The sequence below is a fragment of the Erithacus rubecula genome (genome assembly GCF_903797595.1).
Source record: "Erithacus rubecula genome assembly, contig: SUPER_Z_unloc_4, whole genome shotgun sequence".
Lineage (NCBI taxonomy): Eukaryota > Metazoa > Chordata > Aves > Passeriformes > Muscicapidae > Erithacus > Erithacus rubecula.
Window position 1 is genome coordinate 2,233,075 of NW_027635670.1, and position 27,062 is coordinate 2,260,136.

The window sequence follows — 27,062 nt, forward strand, 5'->3', positions numbered from 1 at the left end:
AAGGAGTATTAAAAAAGAAGGTAATTACAGACAAAACCATGGGCCCACTTGCCAGAGATGGTTTTCTTCTGCAGTATGTATATGTCTGACAGAAGTGCTCTGCTGAGGAATTACCCAAAAGCTAGCTCAAAGTAGAGTTTCCCTGACAACACCAACAACACTGTGAGGCCGTTCGTGTTCTGCTCTTTGGATTCTCCTCTCTGGTAGCTGTTCTCCCTCTGTGGTGAAAGTGCTCAGGTCACCACAGCTCTCCAGGTACAGCAATCCAGGATGCAATCTGAAAGGTAACACACGGACTCTCCGTGATGTGGCTTGCTGGGAAGATGTCATCACCTTTGAAAAGAAAAATTTAAATCAGTTTTGTTTTTAGCTCTTGTTTCATTAAAATAGTTGGTTTTTTTACCCAACTAGGAAGAAGCTAGTTGTAGTATTGTCTGTTATATTTAAAGAATCATTTAAAAAGCTATTAAAAACCCTTAGGGTTTGCTGAGGAGGCATGAGAAAAGCAGTCCTAGCTGGGAAAATGAGTGGGGTAATTTTATATTTGGTTGTTGCTTGTGGGGTTTTTGTTAGGTTGGTTTGGTTTCCCTCTCAAAGGTGCACAGGAATTCTCTCCAGCCTATGGCATGGTATTGTTTAGAAAAAACCTAAATATTGCTTCCTTGCAAAAGCCACTGAACTGTAATAACCTTCAGGCCTGTGTGATAAATTAAATTCTCATAAGGAGCCTTTTTCCCTCCTGTTTCTGTCAATTTGTCAAGGCTTTTGTTGCCTGAAGGCTGCAGTGGGAAATCCCACTTTATTTGCAGAGCCTAAATGACACTGATGCATTTTGCATGAGAACACAAACCAAAACGAGTTGTCATAGCAAATTACTTGTGCTATGCATGAATCAATTCATCTACCCAAATGGTCTGTAAGCTACCAAAACATTTGTTTGATGAAGTCTGCAGTGTCTGAAATTTCTGGATATTCATTCCATTAATATAAGCACTTATTTTCCATTTTCTGCTTCTCTTTCTTTAGTACCAGGTCTTATTTTTATCCTGAGAGCCAATCACAAAAAAAGTTGGTTCTATTGGTTTTCCTTGTCAGCTTCCATTCCTTCTGGTTTGCAATAGCAAATGCTTATTTAGAACATCTTCTCCCTCTCTCCTGCCACACTCAATATAAAACGCTGTCATGTTATTTACAGTTCATGATTCCTCAACGGAAGATTGATTCAGTTTTTAAATACACACACACTCTGGCTTCTGGCTGATAGAGCAAGAAATGTCACAGCCTCTCACACACTCCCTACATGAAACTAAAGTGCTGAAGGAAGCCAGTTTGGTCCAAAAACTCAGGACTGGTAAAGGTAAACCTATACTTCCAAACCAGGGGCAGTGGGTTTCCACATCACCTGATAAATACAAGTAATAAAACTACCTGCTCAAGGAAAGTGGCACTGCTGACAGCTTCTGCCATGTGCTGCTCATCTGATTTTAAAACAGATTTGATATTTTCCACCAAGTCATGTATGTCTGGGCTCATGCTGCAGGAGGATTGCTCCAGGATCCACACCACACGCCGTTTAGTGTCCATGTAAGATTTATAGTCTATCAGAGACTGGGGTCTTCCCCTCACAGCTCTTGCATTTGAACTCCTCCGCAAGGTGACAGCGTTCTGTGGACTTACATCACTGGGTGCCACGGTTTGACAGCTGAGCACTGTCTCTGGAAGATGAAACAAAGCAAACAATCCACATGGTGCACGGTATTCCCGCAGATTCCGCTCCTGATTCACTAAGGAAGCAGTGCATAGTTTAACCTTGTAAAACTTTACAGTCTGGCATGGGCAGAGTGGTATGGTACGTTCACTCTATTGGGTTTACACAAATCACCTGCAAAATAGTCATACACAGTTATGATTGAGTGCATATTACATGTCAGAAGGTCTGGAGGGACTCTTCCCCTTTGGAAAGCTCTTTGTAATTTTGTGTACATTGGTTCCTTTCTCTTGTTTCTGGCCTGAAGAAACCTGAAATGCATGTTAATGTAAACATAAAGGTAGAGGGCTTTTATGATCTCTCCTAAACTCTTGATAACTTTTAATTATTAGCAGTGAGGAGGACAAGTTGCACCTGAAAATAACTACCTTTCAAGCTGGAAGCTAGTAATACTATAAAGTAGAAATTCACTGTAAATAAAAACAAACAAAAACCTGCAGCAAAATATTCAAAATAACCTTGCAGTTACAAGGGGCAATACAGAATGAATTTCACTGCCTTTGGTCAAAATAAAAATTCACTTCATTTGGTGTAAACAAGTTATCAAACTTTTGCCCCATTAAAAGGAAGAAAAAACCAAAAAAGCTCCAAAACCACACCTACAGATTATTCAAGAAGCATTTTATTGTTGGCTTCAGACAAAAAAAATGCCAGGAGGAGATACAAAACTTCCCAGCAAGAAGAGCACTAACGAAGCAAATTCCATTCCTGCAGTGAAGTTCCTTTCCATGGCACTCGTGCCTGACTCAAATCTAACTGCTGAACAGAACCAACTCAGTAACATCCAGCCTAAATCTTTTAAATGCTTCTGACATGGGGTCTCTGTACATCAGAAACACTCTGCTCTCACAGCTGTGAATAGGCTCTGTGTCGTGATATTTCTTCAGCAGCAGATTCTCTGGGCTGCTGTGGTGGAAGTTGATAGGAGAACAAGACAAAGCACATGATACAGCAGAGCCATGAAAACATTCCACAAAAACAGTAAGTGAAATCCAGATTGGCACGCTGTCAGTATCCAGAATAAATGGCTGTTACTAACACACCCCATTGGCACTTTCATATTGATTGCTGGTATGTATCAGCAGCTACTGTGGGGATTCCAATATCCTGTAGTAAAAACTGCAGGACCTCTGGCTGATGCATTTTTCAAGACTGTCAGCACCATCACAGACTGTGTAGTCATATTAGCAGTTTTTCCACAGCAAAAGAATTAGATCACTGACACCAAAGCAGTTTCATCAACTCTCCACATGGGTTGTGTTGAGTTTTTTAGGTTTGTCTTTTTTTTTATGATACGAGGGTTGAGAAAGCAGGTATGAATTTATAGGTTAATACCAAATTCCCAAGCCAGTTTTTCTTTGAACTACTCACACTGACAACTGCACTTGTAAGATTTTAGATGTCAGTGCACTGAGGAATCCTGTGTGCTCTCCCTCCTCATTTTCCACCACCCCTCCTTCATACCCAGACCCTGTTCCTAATGTGAAAACCTGAAGAGCAGCAATACTAAGGGGTTAGATGGAGAAAGTTTGGTGAAGCACAAACTACTGTTATGCACGTGCTCTGTTGGGAAACAGTAGTTCATTTCTGCAGGTACTAGGTCCAATGTGCCAAACTTCTGAAAAGTTTTCTTTTAAAGAACCATTACACAATCATTGACAGAGAAAACAGAGTCACCTTGAGGCAGCTGGCTGTGCAGTAGCACAGGGTCACTTTCAGAATATCTCCTCAAGGGATGGAAAGCTCTCCTGTTCACTCCTGCAGGTACACAGCTTGCATTTGAAGGGGAAAAGCTCATTCTGCTGGAAGGCTCCTGAATTTCTTCAGCTGAATTATTAGAAACAGAAAAGTAGAAGTAGTCAAAATAAAGCTAATCTGTAGAAACCATTACTAGAGATTCATTTTTCCCCATCCCACTTGCAAATCTGTAATAACTGGTCACAGAGTTCTAGAGGTGTGTGTATGTGTGCACAGACACTTACTGAACAGTAACTTTGGTCTAAACCCTGTTTAAATGTTTGCAAAAACCTGTTCAGCCTTATGCAACTGGAGTAGCAGAAGGCTACAGTCTACTACACCCTAATACAAAATTCACCTTAAACTACTGGTCAGAGAGAAGGGAGCTACAGCTTTATTGGTGAAAAACTAAATCTCACAGAGCCCCAAATCCTCCTGCTCATATGCACTTGTACCAAGATGCATATGGTCAGAGAGGTTGGCCAACTTCTGCTATTAGGTATCTCATAAACTAGTCCCCAGTCACTAAAAATGAACTAAAAACTTTACTTAAATATTTTCCTGGATTTTTGTGATAGCTATATCCTTCCCACTCCTCCTTTTCCTAAGAGTGAAACTATGTGCTGCAATTTAATGAACAGGACAGGATGAAGCAATGTACATTTCTCACTAAGATTGGTTCTGTACCTCCATCTAGTGGCACCTGGCATATCACAGAAAACAATTTTCTTGATCGTTCAAGAGTTGAAAGATTGGTAGTTGGGTGCCCCTGGCTGAAGGCCAGGTACCCACCACAGCCACTCCCCTCTGCAACTGGACTGAAGAAATATAATTAAATGCTCATGACTTGAAATAAGGACAGGGGGAGATCACTCAGCAATTACTATCACAGGCAAAGCAGACTCAGCTCAGGGATATTACCTGACTTTATCCAAAAATGAGCAGGATAATGAGAAATAAAACACATCTTAAAATCACCTTCCCCCAACCCTCCCCTGGGCTTTATCTTCTGCCCTGCAGCAGCACAGGGATCATGGGTGATGGCCAGTTCATCTCTCATTTCTGCTGCTGCTCAGGGAGGGGAGTCCTTCCTCTGCTCCAGTGTGGGGTCCCTCCCACAGGAGACAGACAGGAATTTCTCCAGCTTGAGTCCACTGCACAGACAACAGTTCTACACAAAATGCTGCTGTGTGTAGGGTCACTCTTCCATGGGGTCAGTCCTGTTCTAGCGTGGGTCCCCCAAGGGGCCATAAGTCCCAACAGCAAACCTGCTCCAGCTTGGGCTTCTCTCTCCTTGGGTCTGCAGGTCCCTGCCAGGAGACTGCTCCAGCACAGCCTCCCGTGGGTTCACAGCCTTTTGGACACACACACCTGCTCCAGAGGGGATTCTCCGTGGCTGTGGGAGACCTGTTACTGCATCCCTGTCACTCCATGGCTGTGGGTGACCCTCTGCATCCCTGCCATGGCTCTGGGAGACCCTCTGCATCCCTGTCACTCCATGGCTGTGGGTGATCCTCTGCATCCCTGTCACTCCATGGCTGTGGGTGATCCTCTGCATCCCTGTCACTCCATGGATGTGGGTGATCCCCTGCATCCCTGTCACTCCATGGCTGTGGGTGATCCTCTGCATCCCTGTCACTCCATGGCTGTGGGTGACCCTCTGCATCCCTGTCACTCCATGGCTGTGGGTGACCCTCTGCATCCCTCTCACTCCACGGGCTGCAGGGGAATCTCTGCCCCAGCACCTGGAGCATCTCCTGCCCCTCCTGCTCCACTGACCCTGGTGTTTGCAGGGCTATTCCTCTCACAAATTCTCACTTCACTCCTCTGAGCACCAATACATCTGCAAAGTAACCTTTTTTTCTTACTTAAATAATTTGTCACAGAGATGTTACCATAATTTCTAACTTGTCCAGCCTTCTCCAGCAGCAGGTCCATCTTTGGAGCTCTACCAGACAGAGAGGAAGCTTAGAATCTTCCAGCAGCTTCCCCTGCCACTATCAAACCTTGGCCATGTAAACCCAATACAAAACCAAATTTATGTAAACAACCTTTTATTCAGAACACAGCAAAAAACCTGTGGTGTCACTCTAACAGGTATGTGCCAGTGGCAAGAGCATTCAAGAAAATTTAGGCCTGGATGACACATACTTGTTGAGCACAGCACCTTATTGCCTACACAAATGCAACTTAGAATCTCTAAAAAGAAAAAGGAATGACACAGTTTACATAAAACAGGCACTAGCCTAGCAAATCTGAAGGTAAGGCCAAGCAACAAAACATGACAGATCAAGAATCCTGCAGGAGTAAAGAATCCATTACCAATCTAAACTTTTCAACACCAGTGGAGTTGTGTTAGAAGTAAGTCCTGGAGGTACAGTGCTGCTGTTATTTTGCAGAAGTGGTTTGTTCATTTTTTTTTATAATTCTGAACAGATTAATGAACAGATTTCATGATCTTAAGATAATCCTTAATAATAATAATTTCAGAGAGATAATTGTCTTAGAGTGGTGTGTACTAGAAATGTATACACCTCGTTTGTGATGATACAGAGCAGCACCTCCTACACCAGCAGAAGGCTGCATGTCTGCCTGCTACAGTCAGTAGGGGAAGTCCCCTTCTGCTTGACAGGAATCATTCTGACGTCAGTAAAACAATTTTAGCTGGCATAGAGAAGCTTAAGAGCTCCTCCTGCAGCCAGCAGTCAGGATTTCCCTTACTCTGCTGGCAGAGCAGGGCACAGCTTTAACTTCCATCAGGAGCTATGCTCAGTTGATCAGCTCTGATGATGCCAAGGGAATCACAGCATCAAACACAAATGCCCTGGCATGACAGCCTGCCAGTATAAACTGAAAGTTCAAGTTTTATTTATAGACTGCTGCACTGCAGCAGCACAAACTTCCTCTGCCACAATTCCAACATAAGCCCCCAGTTTATACTTCCTTCCCTTCTGCAGTGGTTTAACCCCAGCAAGCAGCTCAGTCTCTCACAGCCACTCTCACTCTTCCCCAGTGATATGGGGAGGAGAACTGAAGAACAAACGTGTCAGAACTCATGTGCTGAGATATGGACAGCTGGAGTGAGGTGAAAAAAACCTGAGAAACTCAAAGGAAAACAAGTGATGCAAAAGCAGTCACTCACCACCAGCTGAGTGATGCCCAGCCAGCCCCTGAACAGTGACAAGGCTGGAACATTCCCCCAGGTCACAAATCCAAACCAGCACCATAGGATGCTATGAAGGAAATTAACTGCATTCCAGCCAGATGTAGTATACCTTCCCAAATTTAAATAAAGGAAGAGATACTGCTCAGTGTATTTCTTTTTCTTAATTCTAGAAAGCCTTGGCATCTAAAATAAGCAGCAGAGTTAATTTTCTTTCTTAATAGGCTCACTTTCTTTTTTACCTGAATTTAACAGGCAGGCTGATAATTCAACTTCTCTTTACAGATCTCTTTATTACAAAAATACTGGACAAACCAGTTAAGATGATGGAGAGGAGGGTATACTTCACCAAATGTGCTCAGGTAGGTCTGATTCTTGCAAGAGAAATTTTTAAATATAAATGCCTCAAATAATGTCTTATCAGCCTTTTTTCAAAACAAAATAAAACAAAACAAAATAGAACAAAACAAACAAACAAACAAACAAACAAAAAAAAACCAAACAAATATTTTCCTTCACAGCAGGTGCATTTTCTATGCTATGTTTTTCCTGTTTCCACCCTCATAACTTCAAGCAAGTCACCACTTATTTGCTAACCTTTTTGTTTGAGCTCAAGCAGCTCAGAGAAAGTAACAGGAGTACTACCAATAAGAAAGTTTTGAGAATGAAATCTAGAAGAGCTGTAGCAAAAGATTTCATTACAGTAAATGAATGACAAGAAACCAGAAGCATCCAAGTGCTTGTTCTCAGAGGTTTCAGAGAGACTGTCAGAGTTTAAGGGCACTTTGACAGAGCTGACACTTGGGAGAAGTATGATTTTACACAAACTCTTTTTTTCCCCCCTGACTCCACATAATAGAAAGAGTTTCAACTGATGCAGTTCAAACCCAAGTTTCTTCATATATTGTAAGTAGGTTGGAAGAAGACAGGCCACAATATTGAGGCTTCCCCCCACAGCCCCAGTCTTTACTCTCTTGTGTGAATATTGCAGACAAGGCAGTCTTGCCATAATGGCCAAGTTCAAATGAAAATTGGAACACATTTTTATGGGCTGTACTGGAAAAGCTGGTAGTTAATAATGTTTAGCCACAAGCATATACTGCAACAAACATTAGGCTAAAAACAACTTGGAGGTGTAGTTTGATGCAGCCTCTAAGAGTAGTTTAGCTATGTCTTGCACAAGGATGCAGGAACCATTTAGTAATTTTTCCAGTTCAAGCTGGATAATGGAGTAATTTTCAGTTTTGCTCCAGACAATGCAGAAATATTCTACCCTTGTCCTATTTTTACCAGCAACAAAATGTTAACAAAATGTTAATATCACATACACTAAGCAAAGGGAAGCACTGGAGCTGGACATAGTTTTTTGTAACGTATGGATATAGTATAAAAAACTAACTTTTAAGTTGCGAAAAAAGGAAACATATCCTTTTTGTATTTCACATAAAAACAACTTGTTATGCTTTTGAACTTTTTAAACATTAATCCTTGTTCCCAAAACAAACTGCCCAAAACAAATATGAGTCTGTATCTCTGGTTTCAAGTATGGTGGAGGTCTTTCAAAGAACTAATAATGCTGCTCCTGCTGCATTAAGTGGTATGTGTTGGAGAGAACATTCTAGAACAAAATTTTAAATTACTTCTTACCTTGAGAGAACTGCCTATCACTTACTTCCCCTGAATCAACATCTTCCGTGCCATTTATATGAAGTGCACCTCCCTGGAATAAAATGCAAAAATTGAAAAACCACAAGTCACCATCTTTGGCATTTCCTAAGAACTGGAACATCCACCTTAGAAATGGAACACTTGTTCTTAACTACACAGAGACTGTGTGATATGAGTTTAATTCCATGGCAAAATCAAGGCCAGTGAATGTCTGATATTCATGTTCACCATCCAGGTCAGTGAATTTTATCTTATCCAGTATTTTCTTGGGAAAAGCACCTGTCTTTTGCAAACACCACTGAAAAGGTATGACCAATGATGCCAAAACCATGTCCTAGTCCCTCATGACAGCAGTGGAAGTAAATGAAGAAATGAAGGTAAATGAATGTAGGTAAATGAAGGAGGTCTTTTAGAGTAACCAGCAACAGCTGTGCTCCACACTGCTTTCTGCTCCTTCTCCCATGTCTGGGCAGTTTTCCAACTGGAGAAAACTTTTCAGTTTTAGAGGAAAGTGATTAATTAAAATCTTTGGTGAAATTTACATTTGTAATCAAATGTATCCTCCAGACTTATATTTACCAAGCTTGAGTGCAAACTCTCCCTCAGAGTAGAAAAAACAAATCAGACATTAAACTCCTGCAAGACCATACCTGCTCAGAGTTTCTTAAGCTGCACACAGTTTCATAAGGTGGAGGTGGGTCCAGAGGGCAGAACACTTCAACCCCATTGATTCGTGTCACATAAATATAGGGCAGTGAAACCACATCAGAGACAGGTGGGCTGCAATAAATAACACAGAGCAAATCTGTCACTATGGCTTTCAGCTGCAGAAAAAACATCTGCTTCCAAACTCCATGGCTTCCCTGTGCCGACTCAGAGTTTGGGATCTAAGTCTCAAATACTGGACTCGTCAAGATCTGCAAGACACAAGACAGCAGGAGTAATTTCCAAATCAGCTCCTTAGGACGTGCCTCTCCAGTGTGTTCCCCAGAGTTCGAACATCTCTGGGCAGTACTGGGGCTAGGAACCCATTCTAATTTTACTTCAGATGTTCAGTTTTGTTACAAAAATCGAAGTGCAGGTTGTCACTCAAAATGTGACAGCCTAGCTCTGAGTTTTGTGAAACACTGAGTTCTTATTGTAGCCTAAATTTAAGATACTTCTGACCCAATGGTTTATGTTCAGATACACCTGCACAGAAAAAGCCAAATTCAAACTAAAAGCTGTTCTTGTGATGATGCAAGAATATTGTATTGATCAATTCACAAAGACTTGTATAAGGCAAATGTATCTCATGGTTAACCTTACTCCACAGTTTCCAAAGAGCTCTCTGAAACCTTTAACACAGCAGAAATCCCAAAGACCTTTTGCCGCAACATCTTTCTCTTAGAAGGAACAAAACAGAATGGTGCCTGGAGATACCTTGATTTTGATAAATATACATTTTACATTGCCCCAGGAACACTATAACAAAGCGTGGAGATGAACAGCGGAGCTGACAACAAAACTTTCCTCAGAGATTTCTGATGGGGCATAATTATCTGGGGATAATCCCCATTTAATTCCCACAGAGAAGTCTATGACTCAAAGCATCTCAGTTCTTCTCTGCAACATTATAGTTGCTGATTTGGCACTGAGCAGGAACCTCAAGCAACACACAGAAATCTATATTTTGGTCTCTGGACTTTGGTCAGGTTTCATGCACTATCACTAGTGCATACTACTCTCTACAAAGCAAGTCCTTCCTCCCAGAATTTAGGGTTGCTCTGGACACTGGCTGGAGGAAACAAATATGATTGAAATTTTTTTCTTGCAAGCTCAGAGTAAAGGGCAGAATTAAAGAAATGCCTATGGAAGACTGCTTGCACAGACAGGAAAACATGAAACTTTCAAAATGAGAACCTGGAAGCTCTTCTACAAAAGACTCCTGTGAAGGCAGTGGAGGTAATGCATGGAGAAATCCCAGGAAAAGAAAGCATATTATTTTGACAGCTGGCCACTGTCTTTTTTTTTGTTCTCAAAAATGGGAAAAATAAAACATGTTTTATTTATTTTTTACCCACAACACCCTGAAAAAGCAGCCTGACTTCAGAAAGATCTCATCATCACTTAAACATGAACAAGTTTTAACATAGTCAAAGGCAAGGTAGCTATTCAATTTTAGACCACAGAAGTCTTAAACAATGTTTAGCACAGCAGCCCCTCCTGTGGGGAAAAGAAAAAGAAAAAAAAGAAAAAATAGAAAAAAAAAGAGAAAAAAGAAAAAAAGAAAAAAAAAAAAAAAGAAAAAAGAAAAAATAGAAAAAAGAAAAAAAGAAAAAAAGAGAAAAGAAAAAAAAGAAAAAAAGAAAAAAAGAAAAAAGAAATACTGCTTCTGGGAAAGAGATAACCATCTAGAATGACATGCTAGACAAAGAACAAGTGATCCATTTTAAAGCAGGGGAACTTTGAAAATGATAAATAATTACTCTTCCAAACAGATCATTTTCTGTTCTCATAAGCAGCTTGAACCAAGATTTACACAGAAGTTTTTAATCTCTGGTGTTTCAGAGGACCTGTTCAATCTAAATCCTGTTGTTGTGCCATATTATCATTTTCTAGGCAATCTGTTATCACCTCTGCCAGGAACACATAGTTTTGAAAGTCATGCAAGTCATTCCTAATGAAACAGTGAAATAAACTAAACATTCTGGCACACTGCAAAAAGGAGGAATTTTAAACGAGTCATACAGTCTGCTCAAGCACCATAATACTTCATGTAAAAATATTGTATGCTCAGAAGAGAATAATGCAGCCCCACCTGAGTCATAAACTAGTAAAGCCAACTTGCAAGTAACTTTTAAGAGCAAATAACCACCTGCAGGGAAAGGAATTACCTTCCCAGGCAGTGCAGTCAAAACAGATCCTCCAGTCTGCCCTAACAGCCCAAGAGGGAAAGGAGAATGACTCTGGCAGGAAGGTCCATGGGGGAACACCATTCAGGGTCTCTGGCTTGCCAAGTGGCTATGTGTGGCTTCCCAAGCTCTTGACAGCTGTTCTCTTGACAGCATCATGTAAGTTTTCAGCTGTGTCAAGTAGTACTATTTCATCCAGAAATAGTTCCTGGACAATCTAAACTCAAACCCACAAAATCTTACCCCCTTATGCATACTGTATTTATGCTGGCTCCAAACCAATGGGATTTTTTTTTGTGTTTTTTTAATCTCCTTGAATCACAAGCCTTTTTCACCAGAGAAAACAATCTTTAAAAAAGAAAAATAAGCAGTGCTTTGAAATACAGTAAAAGAAAGGAAGTGAGTGTACAGTTTTACCTGTGACTTGTCTCTGGAGTACAAGAACTTAAAATTGGAAAATAGGAGGGAGGTGGGACAGGTGGGACAAAATCATCAGGGTCAAAATCACCATCTTCATCTTCAATTTCATATTCACCCTAATCAGACAGAACTCGCGTTAAAACCCTTCTGAGTTTTTATAAATATTGCTGAACAGTGTACTGTATCAATGGTGTTTGTACCACACTTTATGTCAGGCAATGCCTCGTGCTCACTTACTGTGCAGCATCTTGATGCAAGTATCTGCAAGTAATTCAGGGCAGACGCTATGAAGCAAACTGTAGCGGTGAGAGCATTCAGGACACTAAGAGCTAAGAGAACTTTCTGAAGAACATGAAGATTATTGAAATTAAAAGATTAAATCATGGTATTTGTGAATGTCAAAATAATAATAATAATGATAATAATAATAACAATAATAATAATGGTAATACAAAACTAAAACAAATAGAGAAAACACAGGGATGACCATGGCAATTATTTCTAAGGAAGGGATGAAGTCTTCAGCAAATCTCCAAGACCAGAGTAATTTGCAAAAACTTGTTTTACAATACTTACTGTCCTGAGAGGGAGATCCAGAGAGTTTAATACAGCCCAGATGTGATTTATCCATCTATTCACTCAATAATTATACCCTTCCTTGTAACTTTTCTGTGGGAAATCCAGATTCAAGATGATCACCACTAAAGAAATGTCAAAGCTTTTGGATATTTGAAGATGGTTTTGGTTGGGAGTTTTATTTTAGCAGTTTCTAAGCCACAAAAGGCTGGGAAGTGCAAAAGATTAACAAAGGCATCAAATCTCTAGCTAAAACTTAGATCCTATTTACCCCTGTAATCTTGTCTGGATTCCACAACAGTTTTGGTTGCAGTAAACACAAAACATAGCAAGAACTGCTTATCAGCAATGCACTGGTTAAAACCCTGACACAAAAAAGCCCCCACATGTTACAGAATCATAGACAGCATCTGAGCACAGTGGAAGACCAGAAAAATAACAGGTTTTTTCTCAGTAAACACAATCACATCAATCACTTCAGCACTGCACTGCTGCATGGGCATGGACATTTTAGAAGGCAGTACTATTGATGTGTATGCAGGGTACCTTGAGAAGAAGATGAGCAGCACTGCATGAATTCACATGGTACAGCTTCAGTACAGCCTCTGCTTCTGTGCATTTGGTGGGATGAAGTTCTTCACAGCACAAACAAGTTTTGTTTTCATCCATATCCATCTTTAAGAAACAAAAGTCCACTTTTTAATTGTTTTATGCATTATTTTTACCTGCATAATATAGAACCTATGTTTTACACAATAATCTTCATCACCAAGTAACCCTGTATCGTATCCTTAAATTTCAATTATTCCACAGTTTCCAGCTCATGAATAGTGATTCTTCTCTTTCTTATGACAACCACTTGAGAAAAATCTTTTGCATTTTGCCCTTCCTTGTACAGATTACATTTTCCACAAGTGGAAGTTTTCTGAAAAGCTAGTATGATCTGATCTACCTTATTTTTTCCTCACAGCTGCTGCTGTAAGGTATTACACAATTATAACAGACTGAACATTTTGTCAGTAGCTCACCATTACCCACACTCAGGCTTTTTCAACAGTTTGTATTTTTTACATTACTACAAAATCCTTTATGCTAGCTCTTAAATTACCTGCAACTCTACATCAGGACATTTTGTGATCTCAGCACACCAAGCTAATCTGCCATAATGAGAAGAAATCAATGTAAATCAGTATGTGTGCTCACCAAATCGCATCTGGGTACCCTGGACACAAATTGAATGCCTTGACATCCAAGTATTAATCCAGTCACATTCAGCATAACACTGATCACAGACAGCAGAACAAACAAGTTAACCTGGAACACCAAAACAAAGTTAACTGCAGTGGGCAGAGAAATCCAAATCAAGGAACCTATTACAGAGCAAATCCCACTCACAAACTGAAGTGGAGAATGACTCTCTGCTTTTTCAAAACTGCCCATGGCTTCAGTGCCCCAAGGTGTCTTTTCCTATTCCCAAAATTCTTTGTCTTCTCTCTCCTTATTTCACACTAGTTACGCAGAGCTAAAATATATGCAACTATTGAAAATGTCAGTAGTAATAGTACAAGCAATGAAAGGTTTTGCTGGAGTCCAAAGCATGATAAGCAAATCGCCCAACTTCCACTGTATGTCATACTCTTCAACCAAATTTAGCTCTCAACACATTCAGAACAGTAAAGAAACCTGAGGAAGAAGAAACATCTTAAGCTGACATTCACTTTGCACATTTCCAGAATTATTTGGCAGCACAAATAAATGAAAAATATTTGTCCCAGTACAGTGAGGATGAAAACACTTTAGAGACTTCAGTTGCATGGCTACTAAAACCAAAGCACTTATAAATCAGACAATACTTTCAGATTTATAAACCACCTGAAATCGAAAAATGGCAAGAGTAATAAATACATTAAAAAAGAACAAGCAGAAGCAGTGGACAAAATAATGTCTTGCTTTCACATATGCCCTTACAATGATCAAGGCAAAAATATTCTGTATTTCAAGAGCAAGTACCGTGAGTCAGACTATTACCTTAGAGACAAATAAAAACAAAATTTCTCCTTTGAGCATTCAATTCTACAAAGCAAGTATCAGATTCATAAAGTCCTAAAGCATCTTTCTTAATTACAATCTGCTCACTCAGGTTTCTTTGTATCAAAATGGTACAAACCAAAAAGCCAGGACATGACAAAAAAACAGAGGACAAGAAGGACACTGTGAGGGACACGATTTCAGTTCTGCTCCAGACACCTTTACAGAAGATCCAGCAGCAAGGACTTCCTAAACATGCAAAGAACACCATGGCCTTCCAAATAAATTTAGCTGATGTACCACGGTTAGCTACCTGGAATCTGAAGCAAAAATAAGTAACACAAGCTATGCACAAACTATGTTCCCATTTTCTGAGGTTCAGGGAAATAATCGCCCATGAATGGACAAGAGCCAAAGAGCATTACTGTGCAAGCTAAACTCTTCAATTACAACATTACTAGTTTGACCATAATGTTATCCTGTAAGGTAGATTTTAACCCCAAAAATCCCAATAATATATGTAGTTATTACTAAACCTCGGAAGAGGACTGGGACTACTTTGTGTTAGACACACTAAGAACAAAATAATTTATAAATTATTAAGAGAAAGAGTATTTTGTCCTAGCTTTGTACTAATCACAAAACCACAGAGAAGAGGGTTTTAGTTGCAGAATGCACTGTCATTTGTTTTCCATACAAACACAGGATCTAATGATTTTTAAAAAAATAACTCCCTGCTTAGCACGTAAATGAATCCAACCCATTCCTTATGTTTTTACCTAAATTGTCTTAGTTAGTCTTCTGACAAAAAAGTACTTTGAGAAAAAGAATTGGTACACACAGGTATATTATATAAATAATTATAAATAATAAATATTATATAAAACTTTTCAGCTGGGTTCAACACAGGGCACTGACAATTAGAAACTGGCCAGTATTGTAAGTTAAATAGGAAACATCTTTATAGTACAAATCTCATGAACTTATATTAAGAAAAACAATAGGTGTATTTGTCCTTTTTCAACTGATGAACAAATGGAGAAAAGAAGTTATGTGGCCAAAGTAATGAAAGATTAAAAACAACAACAACAACAAAAAAACTAGCAAATTCACATTGTCTTCTTTGGTACAAAAGCTGCAATAGAAACAATTCAGTCTACAGCTATGCAAAAAGTAACAGCTAAAATCCAGACTTCCTATCCAAAATTTTGAAAAACAAAATAATTAACATTTTTCTAAAAAAATGTCAGTAGTCAAAGAAAACGAGGAAAAGAAGAAACATTATCATAAATACATGAAACAAGAATGATAATTTCTGCACTTACATTCCAATAAATTCTACCATGTGCAAGTATAACCGTGATCTGGTTTTTATTATTTGTACAGTGTATTTTTGACTGAATAATCCAATATTCAGAAAATCCTGCCAAATGAGCCAAAGATAAGCATAACTCCTCTACGTACAATCTAAAACACTATCATGATCAGAACCATAACCACAAAATTCTCTACTACACATCTGAGAGTGGACAAGACATTGTATTTGACTGCCAAGAGAAAAAATAATTTTTTCTTTCTGCTCCATCACTGGTCAGCATTTCTGCTCAATCACTGAGATTGGAAGGGACCTCTTGAGATTCTCTAAATCTAATCTCCTGCTTAAGCAGGTGTCACAACAAGGGAGCTGGAGCCATAAAATTCCTTCAAATTCAGACCATTCTATGATTTTATGACCTACAGCAGGCTCTTGAATATAATGTCCAGTTAGCTTTGAATAGTTCTACACCAGGTTTTGACCATCATAATAGTGAAAAAGCTGTCCTCTTTGTTCAGATGGAATTTCCTATTTTCTCAGTTCTGCTGACACCTCTTGTCCTGGCAGAGAGCACTACTGAGAAAGGTCCAGCTCCCTATTCTTCGTTCCCACTCATCAGCAATTTACAGAGATGCAGGAGATTCCCACTGAGCCTATTCCTCTCCAGGCTGAGCAGCTTTCACACCTCTCCAGGTGTGGGAAGGACCACACCCCTTGACCTGTTGGCAAGTCTGCCTAATCCAGCCCAGGACACCACTGGTCTCCTTTGTCACAAGAGCACTTTGCTGTCTCATGGGCAGCTTGCTGGAAACCAGGATCCCCAGGATTTTGTCTGCCGAGCTGCTTTCCACCAAGGTTTTTCCCTCCTGTGTAATAGGATAATTTCCCTGCGCAGGCAGGACTTTCAAGAGAATCCTCTCAGTGCAATCCAGGCAATTCTGAATGGCAATATTTAGCTATTAGCCCATTCCTCCCAGCCTGGCATCACCTGTGCTGAGAGTGCACTCAGATCCACTGTGCAGAGCACTCACTGCAGCAGTACTGGCTCCTCAGTTTCCACCCCTCAGCCCACCCCACATGGCTCAGCTTTCACCAGTGATCACAACCCTCTGTGCCCACTTATTCAGCCACTCACTGTCCAATCCAACATGTATACTCTTAGCTTATTTTGTTACTTATATTCTCCTGCAGATGCATATTTAAACGTCTTCGCCATCACTACTCACCCACAAGTGAAAACAAGGGTTACACTTTATCCCAGTGACAGAAGATCCTATGCAGAGAAGTACTTCTCAATTTAGAGAAAAACAAAGAAAGGCAAACATGGTATTTTAAAAACCCAAACAGATGTAACTGGTCTTGACTGCAGCTAAAAAAAATGGAAACAACTCAAATTATGGCCTCAGTTTGTCTCACAGCTTCATCTTCAGAGCATTAAATACACATGGTCTGTGAACAGCTACAAAAAACTGCGAGGAACCTTCACATGAATTAAACTACATGAAAGTGAAGTGTATTCTATTCATACTTTTTGCTTCATGTATGATCTCTTTCAGGTAAAAAAATGCCTTTGGAGGACTCCAAGGAAGAGTAAACATGCATGGTAAAGCTCTGACACTATCTTTCATTCTGCATAGGGAAGCACCTCATTGTGCTGCTGCTGGCTGCCGTTGAGGCGAGTATGTAACGCCAGAGAGGAACTGCTTTCACTTCAATAAGCACATGCAGGACTGATGCCCAAGCAAGCACTCAAATTAAAGAAAAAACAGTTGTGTCACAATCAGCAGCTCTCGCATTTGTCTACAGCCTACATAAATCCTTCATAAAGATGCTGTAGAAAAGAGCATGTCCATTGATTAATTGTCCACATTCACAGCAGCAACAACAATACTCAAAATTCATAGGACCTTACTAGATTTCTGTCAGTTGTGAGAGTTATTTATTGTACTTCATGGTGACCCACAACATAACTGTCAACAAAGGAAAGCCCCACAAGAAAAGACAAATTAATTGATTTAATTTAAGAATTGATATATTTCAAATGCAGCACTAAAACACCCATGTATGAGAGAAAAGCTTTCGCAGCATAAAAATGGCTATAAGCCTCTAATGGCTTTTCATACTCTCACACTTAAAAGCATATTTCTGTTTGCTTACACTGATTATAAAACCTTTGTATAATTACTGCTTACTGACTTAATGCTGGAGTCTGGAGTGTGAGCAAAGAGGTTAACACTGAGCTATTTCACTTCTAAAATCCAGGGGGAAAAGATACTACTACAGTAATTCTCACAAGTCAAATGACTGCATCTCATAAAGCACAGGCTTTAGGGAGGGACCTTTTTTCAGGGTTAGGGACAGGATATGGAGCTTCTGTTCACTGTAACTAGCAGAGCTGAAATTTAAGAATGTTACTGGAATTAAGTACCTTGATCTATACCTTAAATGTTAGTTAAATTAATGAAAATCTGTCAAGTTGCAGATATCATAGGAGTAGTCAGCCCTAAGAAATCCTTATTTAAAGTTTTCTGGAACATATTTTCCTTTGGATAAAGGTTTTCAATTAAATAAATAAAATAAATTAAACAAATAAAATTTTTTAAAAATTTTCAGGTTATAAATAAAGGCTGAATTCCATAAACTTTTCTGTTTTCAAAGTAAGACCTGTAAATATTTGTCATAGACCAAAAATATTAACATGTTTAACTTAAAAGTGTTTCAAATAAAAATTTCAAATCCTTATGAGAAGAATCCAAACGCAATGACTCATACTGCTCATGCAACTCTGGCTTTTCTGTGAAAGCCCTCAAAGCTTTACATGGAAACAAGGACACATATGAACAGAGAAGCTGCCATGCTAGCATACAGCAGAAGCATGCAGTACTTGATGTAGCTGAAAGCCATGCACTTTGCAGGTACCAAACTGCTCCCCAGTACTTGCAGCTGCAGCAGTTAAACTCTGCACAGCACAACAGGCTGGTGTCTTGTTGGATGCTGGCACTCCTTTCCCTTTCATTCAATCACATCTAAGTTTGCTCTTTAGCAGCAGAACCCAAGCACCAAGCAGACACCACAGAGATGCTTAATTTGAAGTCTTTGTTTCAGGTGGTGAAAAAAACCCACCAAAACCAGAAACAAACACAATCAGAGGTCACCCAAAAAGCACTCTACAGCATTGCAACTAAGTCATGTGTAACTGCAAGGAAAGGATGCTTCACTAGCTAAGGACTTCTGCATTCAGCAAAGCATGTATGGCTCCTGACAACTCCTGGAAATGCAACAAACTCAAATTAGTCCAATCTGGCATACAAGGGCAAAGTCTATAACAGCAAGCATGAGCTGCCCTCAAAACATACACAATCAAACTAACAATGGAGAACTGATGTACTTTCTGAAAGAACTCAGGTTCCTTCAGGTAAAACTAAGATTCACTGCTGTGTGAAAGGAAGAAGCCTAGAAGCAGAGAGGAAGGAACCAGATTCTACTCATGGAAAGCAACACTGCGGCCAGAAAAGTTCAGAGTCAATGTAATTTGGAGGAGCAGGTGGTGGTAGTGGTGAGTTTTCCCTTTCCCCATTAATACATTTGAACACTCCTAAAGAAGAATAAACATAGGATTATTAACATCTCTAAGATCATTGAATCCAGTGTTAACTCAGCATTACATCAAAGAAAAATCATCTTCAAAGCACAAACAGCACAAGCTGACCTCCAAAACTGATTGACAATCAATATCAAGAACGAAAATTCCAAGGAATGATTTCAAAGCTCAAACTTCTCAGCCGCTGTACTGTTCAAGGCTAGGCCTCCCTTGCAAAAATGTCCTTCAAAATACATGATTGTAGCTCGATTTTGCCTTTCAGTACCCTGTCTCTCAGATAGATTATTTACCTAGTATCATATCACACTGTTAATGCAGCTGTAAAACAGCACGGGTGACAAAACACAAATACGCTCTTCATTTTATTTACTAAAAGGTCTTATCACAGCCATCCTTCTTCACTGCTGTCTTTTTCACACATGGTGCTACTAAAAGTCCACTACATCTCTAACTGATGTGTTTCCTTTCCCTCCTCCCCTCCAAGGAGAACACGATAGGCTGAAACACCACAGCCCATCCCCAGCTCCTTTCTCACAGCATTACAGCCTTGTGCTTTCTGCAAGCATCAGCAGCACCAGGATCTTGCTATCACAGAAAAAGACCAACAGTCTGGTTGTTTTACTCCATGACCAAGGCCTTTGCTTGAAGTGGAACCCATGACAACCTTATCCTCCACAAAAACACAAACACAGAGAGTGAGAAATCATCAGTGGGAGTGCTAAGGCTTACATAATGAGACAAGAGGGGAGGAGAGCCTCAACTGGCAAAAGGATATGCTTTAGTTCTGAATGATCTTTTTAGTTTTGCTTATGAATGTCATAATTCTAAGTCATGACTGTGTAATAATTCTCATTCCTGAGACATCTAGGAAGGTTGCTTTTAAAATTCATGCAATTGTGTGTTCTTCATAACTCTCTAGAGAAAATGTTCAATTTACTAGAGGGAAGACAAAATAGATATTTAGCTCAACATAGATAAGCTCACAGAAACTAACAATCCGTCCTTGAAAGACTGTAGTTAGTTTAAAGTGTGATTTCCTTACCCTCAAGGTAAGGGTAATGTTTAATGTTTATTTCCTTATTCTTTCTCTTTTTCTACATAGAATATAATATTTCAGTTGGAAGGGATCTACAACAATCATCTAGTTCAACTGCCTGACCACTTCAGGGCTCACCAAAAATCAAAGCCCAGCAGTAAGTGCATTGCCTCTTAAACACTGAATGCTTAAGGCATGAACCACACTTCTAGGAGCCTGTCCCAGGGTTTCACTGCTTTCTTAGCAGAAATGCTTCCCAGTGTCAAGGCTGATCAATCTGGCTGTCAGAAGTCAAACCTCTATAGAATACACATACAAATAAGAAAAAAACCCAAACAGTTTCACAGAATCACATAATAACAGAATAATTGAGGCTATAAGACAGCTGAGGAAGACTTCTGTGTAATCTCCTGCTCAAAAGCAGGGTCAGCTATGAAATCATAGAAGGCTGCTCAGAGCTTTTATCCATTTCATGTCAGAAACTTTCCCATTTGCTGTACAATATCCCAGGGCAATCTCCTTCAGCATGTGACCATCCTAAAGATCATTTGAAATGGAAGAAAGGATCAAGAAGAATTTGTGCTTTCTACCTCAGTAAAATTAGGAAAGGAAAATAAGGTTTATACAAAGGAGAACATTAAAGAGTGAAAGAGCAACAACATGCCATAGAAACAACACAGTACGGAGGCAGTATCAGCACAGGAGTACTGTGCAAGCTCCAGGCAGTTTGAGACTGAGAGTATGTACATTTGTCTTGATGAAAACATGGCCTTTCCACTGGGAGTCTCCAACACCGGGCTCCTCTCTACATCCACAAAACTCCTGTGTTAAGCACTGGCACTGAGAAATAACAATGGATGTTGGTGGTGCTGGTTGACAGTTAGCTGAACATGAACCAGCTGTGTGCCCAGGTGGCTAAAAAGCCAAAGTGGCATCCTGGCCTGTGTCAAGAACAGCTTGGCCACCAGGATGAGGGCAGTGATCATGCCCCTGTACTGGGCACTGAAGAGGGCTCACCTCAAGTCTGTGCTCAGTTCTGGGCCCCTCACTTTAAATGGGACATTGAGGAGCTGGACCCTGTCCAGAGAATGACAATGAGGCTCCTGAAAGGAATAAAGAACCTGTCTCATGAGGGACAGCTGAGGGAGGTGGGGTTGTTTAGTCTCAAGTAAAGGAGGCTCAGGGGGATCTCATTGCTTTTTACAACTCCCTGAAAGGAGGCTGTGGGGAGTCAGGAGCCCGTATCCATACAGTGCCTGCAGTGAGGGGACAAGAGGAAATGGCCTGAAGAGTCAGTTTAGATCCTGGAAAATACTGTCACTGATAGGGTGATCATGTGCTGGAATAGGGTGCTCAGGGAGGTGGTGGGGTCACCATGTCTGGAGGTGCTCAAGAGGCATCTGGATCTGGTGTTTGGGGATGTGGTTTAGGGGTTTTGGGCAGTGCTGGGTTGACAGCTGGACTGGATGATCTCAAACCTCTCTTCCAACCTTGGTGAATCTATGATTCTATGATTCTATCCACAGCTCACACGTCTAATCCTTGGTATTCCTCACTGATACTGAGTGGATCCCAAAGGAGTGATGCAGAAAAATGAAACAGCTGCCTTGGCCTGAAAAAAGTCTTCAGAAGTGACAGTAAGGCAAAAAATTCCAAACAAATGAAAAAAAAAAAAAAAGCCAAACTAAACTCAAATCTACCAACAAAACAAAAAAACTCCCTAAGCCCATACACAAGCAAAAGCATCTTCAGAACTTTTTCAAATCTCAATTTTAAGATGTTAAGAGCCACACAGCTTCAAATTTCACTTGCAAGTGGAAACAGCTTACACACCCTGTACATCAATCTACTTCTCTTACAGCAGTGCAATGTCAATTGTATATGAACATAGCACTGGGTTCTGCTGTAATGTGTTAAGTTAGTTCTCAAACCCATTGTCAAAAACTAAACCACTACAACTAAGCTAAGATTTAAAACCACCTCCTTCATTTCAGTTTAAGCTGCACTGCCTTGGAGAACTGAATCACTTATTCTAAGTCAGCATTTTCTTATACAGGCAAAAACATAAAATATGCTCTTTAAATAATATTAACAATTCTTCCAGACGTGGTCCACTCTTGCCCTTACTGGGAACTTCATTCATGTAGGAAAGAATATGGCCTTTCATGGTCTTTGACTTCTCTTTAAATAATTATGATTCTACTTTAAAAGAAAGACTTGGCATTATTTTTTTTAAAGGAGAAAGGGGTGGTTATTTTTTTACCAAGACTATTAAATTAGGACCATTTTTTATAACTTCCTTACAAAGTTTAATCCATACTTACCAAAAGCTGCGTTGGCCTCTTCCATGTTGCTGATCTTAAGATTCCACATAAGATTGCCTACAACATCAAAAAACACAGTGTTACCAAGAACAAAGAACTCACAAAATGCCATTTACACTGTTTTTATTACTGTACTTGGAATACTACAGCCATGCTGAGAAGATAAAAAGATGCATTTTTAAGCAGAGAATACCTGTCCTGATGAGGTTCTTTGCTCTTAAGAACATCCTGTGAAATAACAACTAAATTAAATCTGGTTGTTTTTTGGTTTTTCCTCCCAGAAAACATGCATGGGCACAAGTAGTATGTCAGCAATTTCATCCTCCACATTTGTCAAAAATAATTGCTTTCAGCCATTATTAGTAGTGTCTACTTCTTTCTTCCCTTTTCCTAACTTCTGACCATTTCAGTGAGCTAAAACCCAGAGCATGAACCCTACCAAAATCAATAAAGAGCACCAGCACTACCTCCCTGAACCATTTTCCTATTTAATCAGATGAATGCCAGTATCTGCATGAGGAAAGAAGTTAAAATAAAAGCACATCCTTCTACAACAGAGGTTGTTAGACCAAACTTGCTGAAAAGCACATCCTTCTGCCACAGAGGTTGTTAGACCAAACTTGCTGAATCACAGAACTGAACCCTATGATTTGTTTCTTTACCTTGCAGGGCAAAACAATTAAAAAACAATAAAGAATTGCTGCAGAACTGAAAGAGACAGCACACCTGAATACTCTCTCACAGAAGAATAAGAACTCTATAAAGAAATGCAAATAAGTTTCTCAACACAGCCCATAAATCAGCAGCTTTACTTGTAACTCACTGGACTTCGTGACTAAGCCAGTAGACACCAAGCTCCTATCCTAAAAAGAAACAGGAAGACTGGAACAAGCAGGAAGTAATCCACTAGTACTTTTAATAAATCCCTTCTGTAACTTCATTCACTTGACATGATCAATCTAATCTAGCGTAACACACATATATGACTTGGCCAAAACACCTACTGATATCATCACTGATGTTGCAAAACCACATACATAACTGCAGTTTCATAACAAAGTATTTTTTGAATTCTCTGACTGCAAAATGGACACACATAATTTTATAACAAAGCACATCAACACTGATGTAAATGTTTGGGTTTGTTTTTTTCCTTAAGGACAACAAATTTATTTCATTACCTCTGTGAAAGATAAGAAAACAGTCCTCTTCAAAATTTTCCTGACATGCCCCTCTCAAGTTAGCATGTCGCATCCATAATGAAAAGAAAATCAAACCAAAAAGCTCCCAACCAGACATATCAGTCAGCTTTTAATGGCATCTGCTTTTCCAGGTTGCTTCTGGGCTAAAATTTCCACTTATATTTTTATAGCCAAATTGTATTTTGCTAACTTTTCTGAGTGTACTATTGTTTCAGAAAAGTAATTTTAAAACCCCAAACAAAACCAACACCCTTCTTGATTATTAAAAATACCAAATACTTCTATCTTACACGTGCAATTTTAAAGCATTTTAAAAGCATAAGCATGGTTCTGTATGCAGAATTCAAAGAAAGTCCATTGGTTACATATATTTAAACTTCTTTTAATCTAGAGTGAGAAAGAAAGGAAAAAGAAATGAAAGATCACAAGAGAGACAGCAAACACAGACATTTGGATGGTCTGGATTTCCCTTCACCCCCCAAGGACTGTGTACTTTCAGGGATGAACCCTGCATTATACAGATAAACAGGAGCTACTTGGTCCCCAAACTACTGCATTGAGCTCATTTTCAGAGGCGGTGAACAACACTGTCAATTTCCTTGAAATGTTTAAAACGAGGGATAAGCTGATAGTGTTCAGCTGATACTGTAGCAGGAGCTGAGTGTGCCATCCCACGACTCGCTGATTGCTGGAGGGCCCACAGACTGGAACCAAACAATCCGACTCTCCTACATTTAATAACTTCTGCTTGCCTAGTTTCTGCAATAAAAACTCTCATATATATTCCATATTTATGAAGCTGTGGTTTAAAGCAGAACCCAACAGGAGATGGAATAACGTCTCTCAGTACTCCTTTCAAAACTGTCCTAAGTCCATCCATTTTCCCCGGGAACACTGTTGATCTATCTCTACAATATGCCTACGAGTAAAGGCACAAAGCACAAACATGCAACATCTACATACACAACGACTTTTGAAAATACTGTGTCTGACAGCGCAAAATAACCCAGTACTTTTTCGTTTCAAAAATGCACGTCGGAAATAAATCCCCTATTTGCTTGTCTCGAGGTTTGTTAGCCCGCTGGGATCCCGCACACATCGTACAGAGCCGTGAGCATGCAGCTGTTACCCGCTCCCCGGAGTTCCCGAGGGATGGCGGAGGAGGAGATCACGCATCCCTCGGGAGCGCCAGCCAGGCCGGTGCCCCGGCACGGCGCGTCTCTGCCCGCGGCAGCCACTTACCGAGCAGCCGGCCCACAGCGGACACGCGTTCTTCACCTGCGGGGTGCTGCTCAACCACAGCGCCCAGAATCCCAGCGCCACCAGGGCACAGCCCAGGCCGGTCAGCAGCAGCCCCAGCACGAGCAGCCAGCGGAAGGGCAGCGAGGGGCACGGATGGGACGGGGGGCGCGGGGGGCGCGGGCGGCGGCCGGCGGCGCGCCCGGGCGGAGGGGCAGCGGCGAGAGCCCGGCGGCCGCGGTGGACGGCGAGCCCGCCGCCGGCTGGCGCAGCGGGACGAGCCCCTGGAGCGGGCATCGGGACTCAGGCAGCACCATCGGCCTCTCTCGGCGGGAGTGCGGCGGGCCGGGCCGGGCGGGGCTGCGCCGCTGCCGCCCCCGTGCCAGCCCCCTCGGGTGCCGACTTCCTGCGGCGCTGCCGCCGCCTCGCCTCCCGGCTGGGCGCTGATCCGCTCCGCTGCCCTGCGGGAGCACCGGCTCCGCCGCGCCCTCCGCGCCAGGCGGGCCCGGGGCCACCACCATCTCCGCAGCCGGCGCCGAGCCCCGCGCAAGGTGCTTCGCCGGAGCTCGGGCGTCCTCCCGGACCCTGAGCCATCCTCCCCGTCCCGGGTCTCCCCGCTGATGCTCCTGCGGCCGCTTTTGCAACAGCTTTGGTGGAGTTTACTCCTTCTCCTGTTCCTGTGCTCCCTCCCTTGCCCTTCTCCTTTGCCCTTTTATCCCTGGTCACTGTTGATACCGAGCACTATGCGTATAGTTTTAAAATAAATCTTCGCTGGAGGAGGGTGCTGGGCGGCATTGGATTGCATTTCGCGTCGTTGGCGCCCAGCCTGGCCAGCGGACGAGATTTGGCAGACAGTACGACGTGTGTCTTGTATGTGCATGAGCGTGCCTGGGTGCTTGCCCATGCCATGTTGTCTGAGACAAGGGCAGAGGAATTTTTATCCTCTTCCCCCCCACTCACCCCCAACGCACTCTCCCCCAGGACTCTTCCTCTTTGTTTTCCCTGGAAAATCTTGCAGTGACCTTGGTCTGTCCTCCTTCTCTTGATGCACCCCAAGGAAGGAGGCTCTGGAATTTATTTCAGCCATATATTCTGCTCTCCAGCTCAGCCAAAGCAATTTTATACCCCCTTGGCTTGTCTGGACATGGCTTCAAGAAATATAAAAAATATAGCTTTTGGTGCTTTAGGAAAATAAGGCATGTTAAAAGAGTCGTTGGTTCAGATAACAGCTGTAACTCCTTTACAGAGAAAGGTGCAGAAGTCACTTTTGGAGTTGCACCCTTGTTGGATGCCCTTGTTTGTTTGTTTGTTTATTTATTTTAAACCAAAATATTCAGGATTTAGAGCACTCCTTACCAATAAAAAAAAAATAAAAAAATCATGTTATCACATAATATCCTGAGTTGGAAGGGACCCACCAGGATCATTGAGTTCAACTCCTGACCTTCCACAGGACATCTGTAAGAGTTGCACCATGTGCTCAAACATATTGTCCCAATGCTTCTTGAACTCTGTTAGGCTTGGTGCAGTGACCACTTCCCCGGGTAGCCTGTTCCAGTGCTCACACCCTCTGTGTGAGGAATCTTTTCCTCACATAAGACCTAAACCTCCCCTAACACAACTTCAGCCCACTCCCTTACTCCCTTGAGCCCTTCCACCGGTCTCTCTAGAGAAGGGATCAATGCCTGCACCTCCTCTTCCCCTCTCAAGAAAATTGTAGATTGTGATAAGGTCTTCGCTCAGACTCCTTTTCTCCAGGCTGAACAGACCAAGTGACTTCAGACACTCCTCACAAGGCTTCTCCTTAAGACCCTTCACCAAGCTCATGGCCCTCCTTAGACACCCTTTATCCCTTTCACATATTTCAGTGGTTCCCAAAATTGCCTCGAGCTGAGGCAGTTGCTGAGAGCAGAGCAGAACAATCTCCTCCTTTTCCCAGCTGGTGATGCTGCCCCTGATGCCTCCAGAAAATGGGTAACCCTCCCAATTGCCATGGCACTGCTGGCTCATGTTCAACTCACCACTGACCAGGACCCCAAGGTCCCTTTCCGTGGTGCTGCTTTCCAGTCTCTTGTTCAGCAGGTGGGAAAA

General features: G+C 41.3%; 2 protein-coding genes across 2 annotated transcripts in view; both read right to left on the minus strand.

Moving 5' to 3' along the window:
- The window catches only part of ATG12 (autophagy related 12), a 307,791-nt gene that overhangs the window by 149,101 nt on the left and 131,628 nt on the right, over window positions 1–27,062 (minus strand). The window lies entirely within an intron of this gene.
- On the minus strand, window positions 3–25,425 carry ENTREP1 (endosomal transmembrane epsin interactor 1). The gene is given in 12 exon segments (XM_079331541.1): window positions 3–333; window positions 1,429–1,715; window positions 3,446–3,595; window positions 8,316–8,388; window positions 8,987–9,116; window positions 11,648–11,766; window positions 11,888–11,992; window positions 12,773–12,901; window positions 13,430–13,540; window positions 22,531–22,587; window positions 24,975–25,160; window positions 25,163–25,425. Coding segments are annotated over 12 exon segments (1,680 nt in total). The 5' UTR covers window positions 25,289–25,425; the 3' UTR covers window positions 3–126.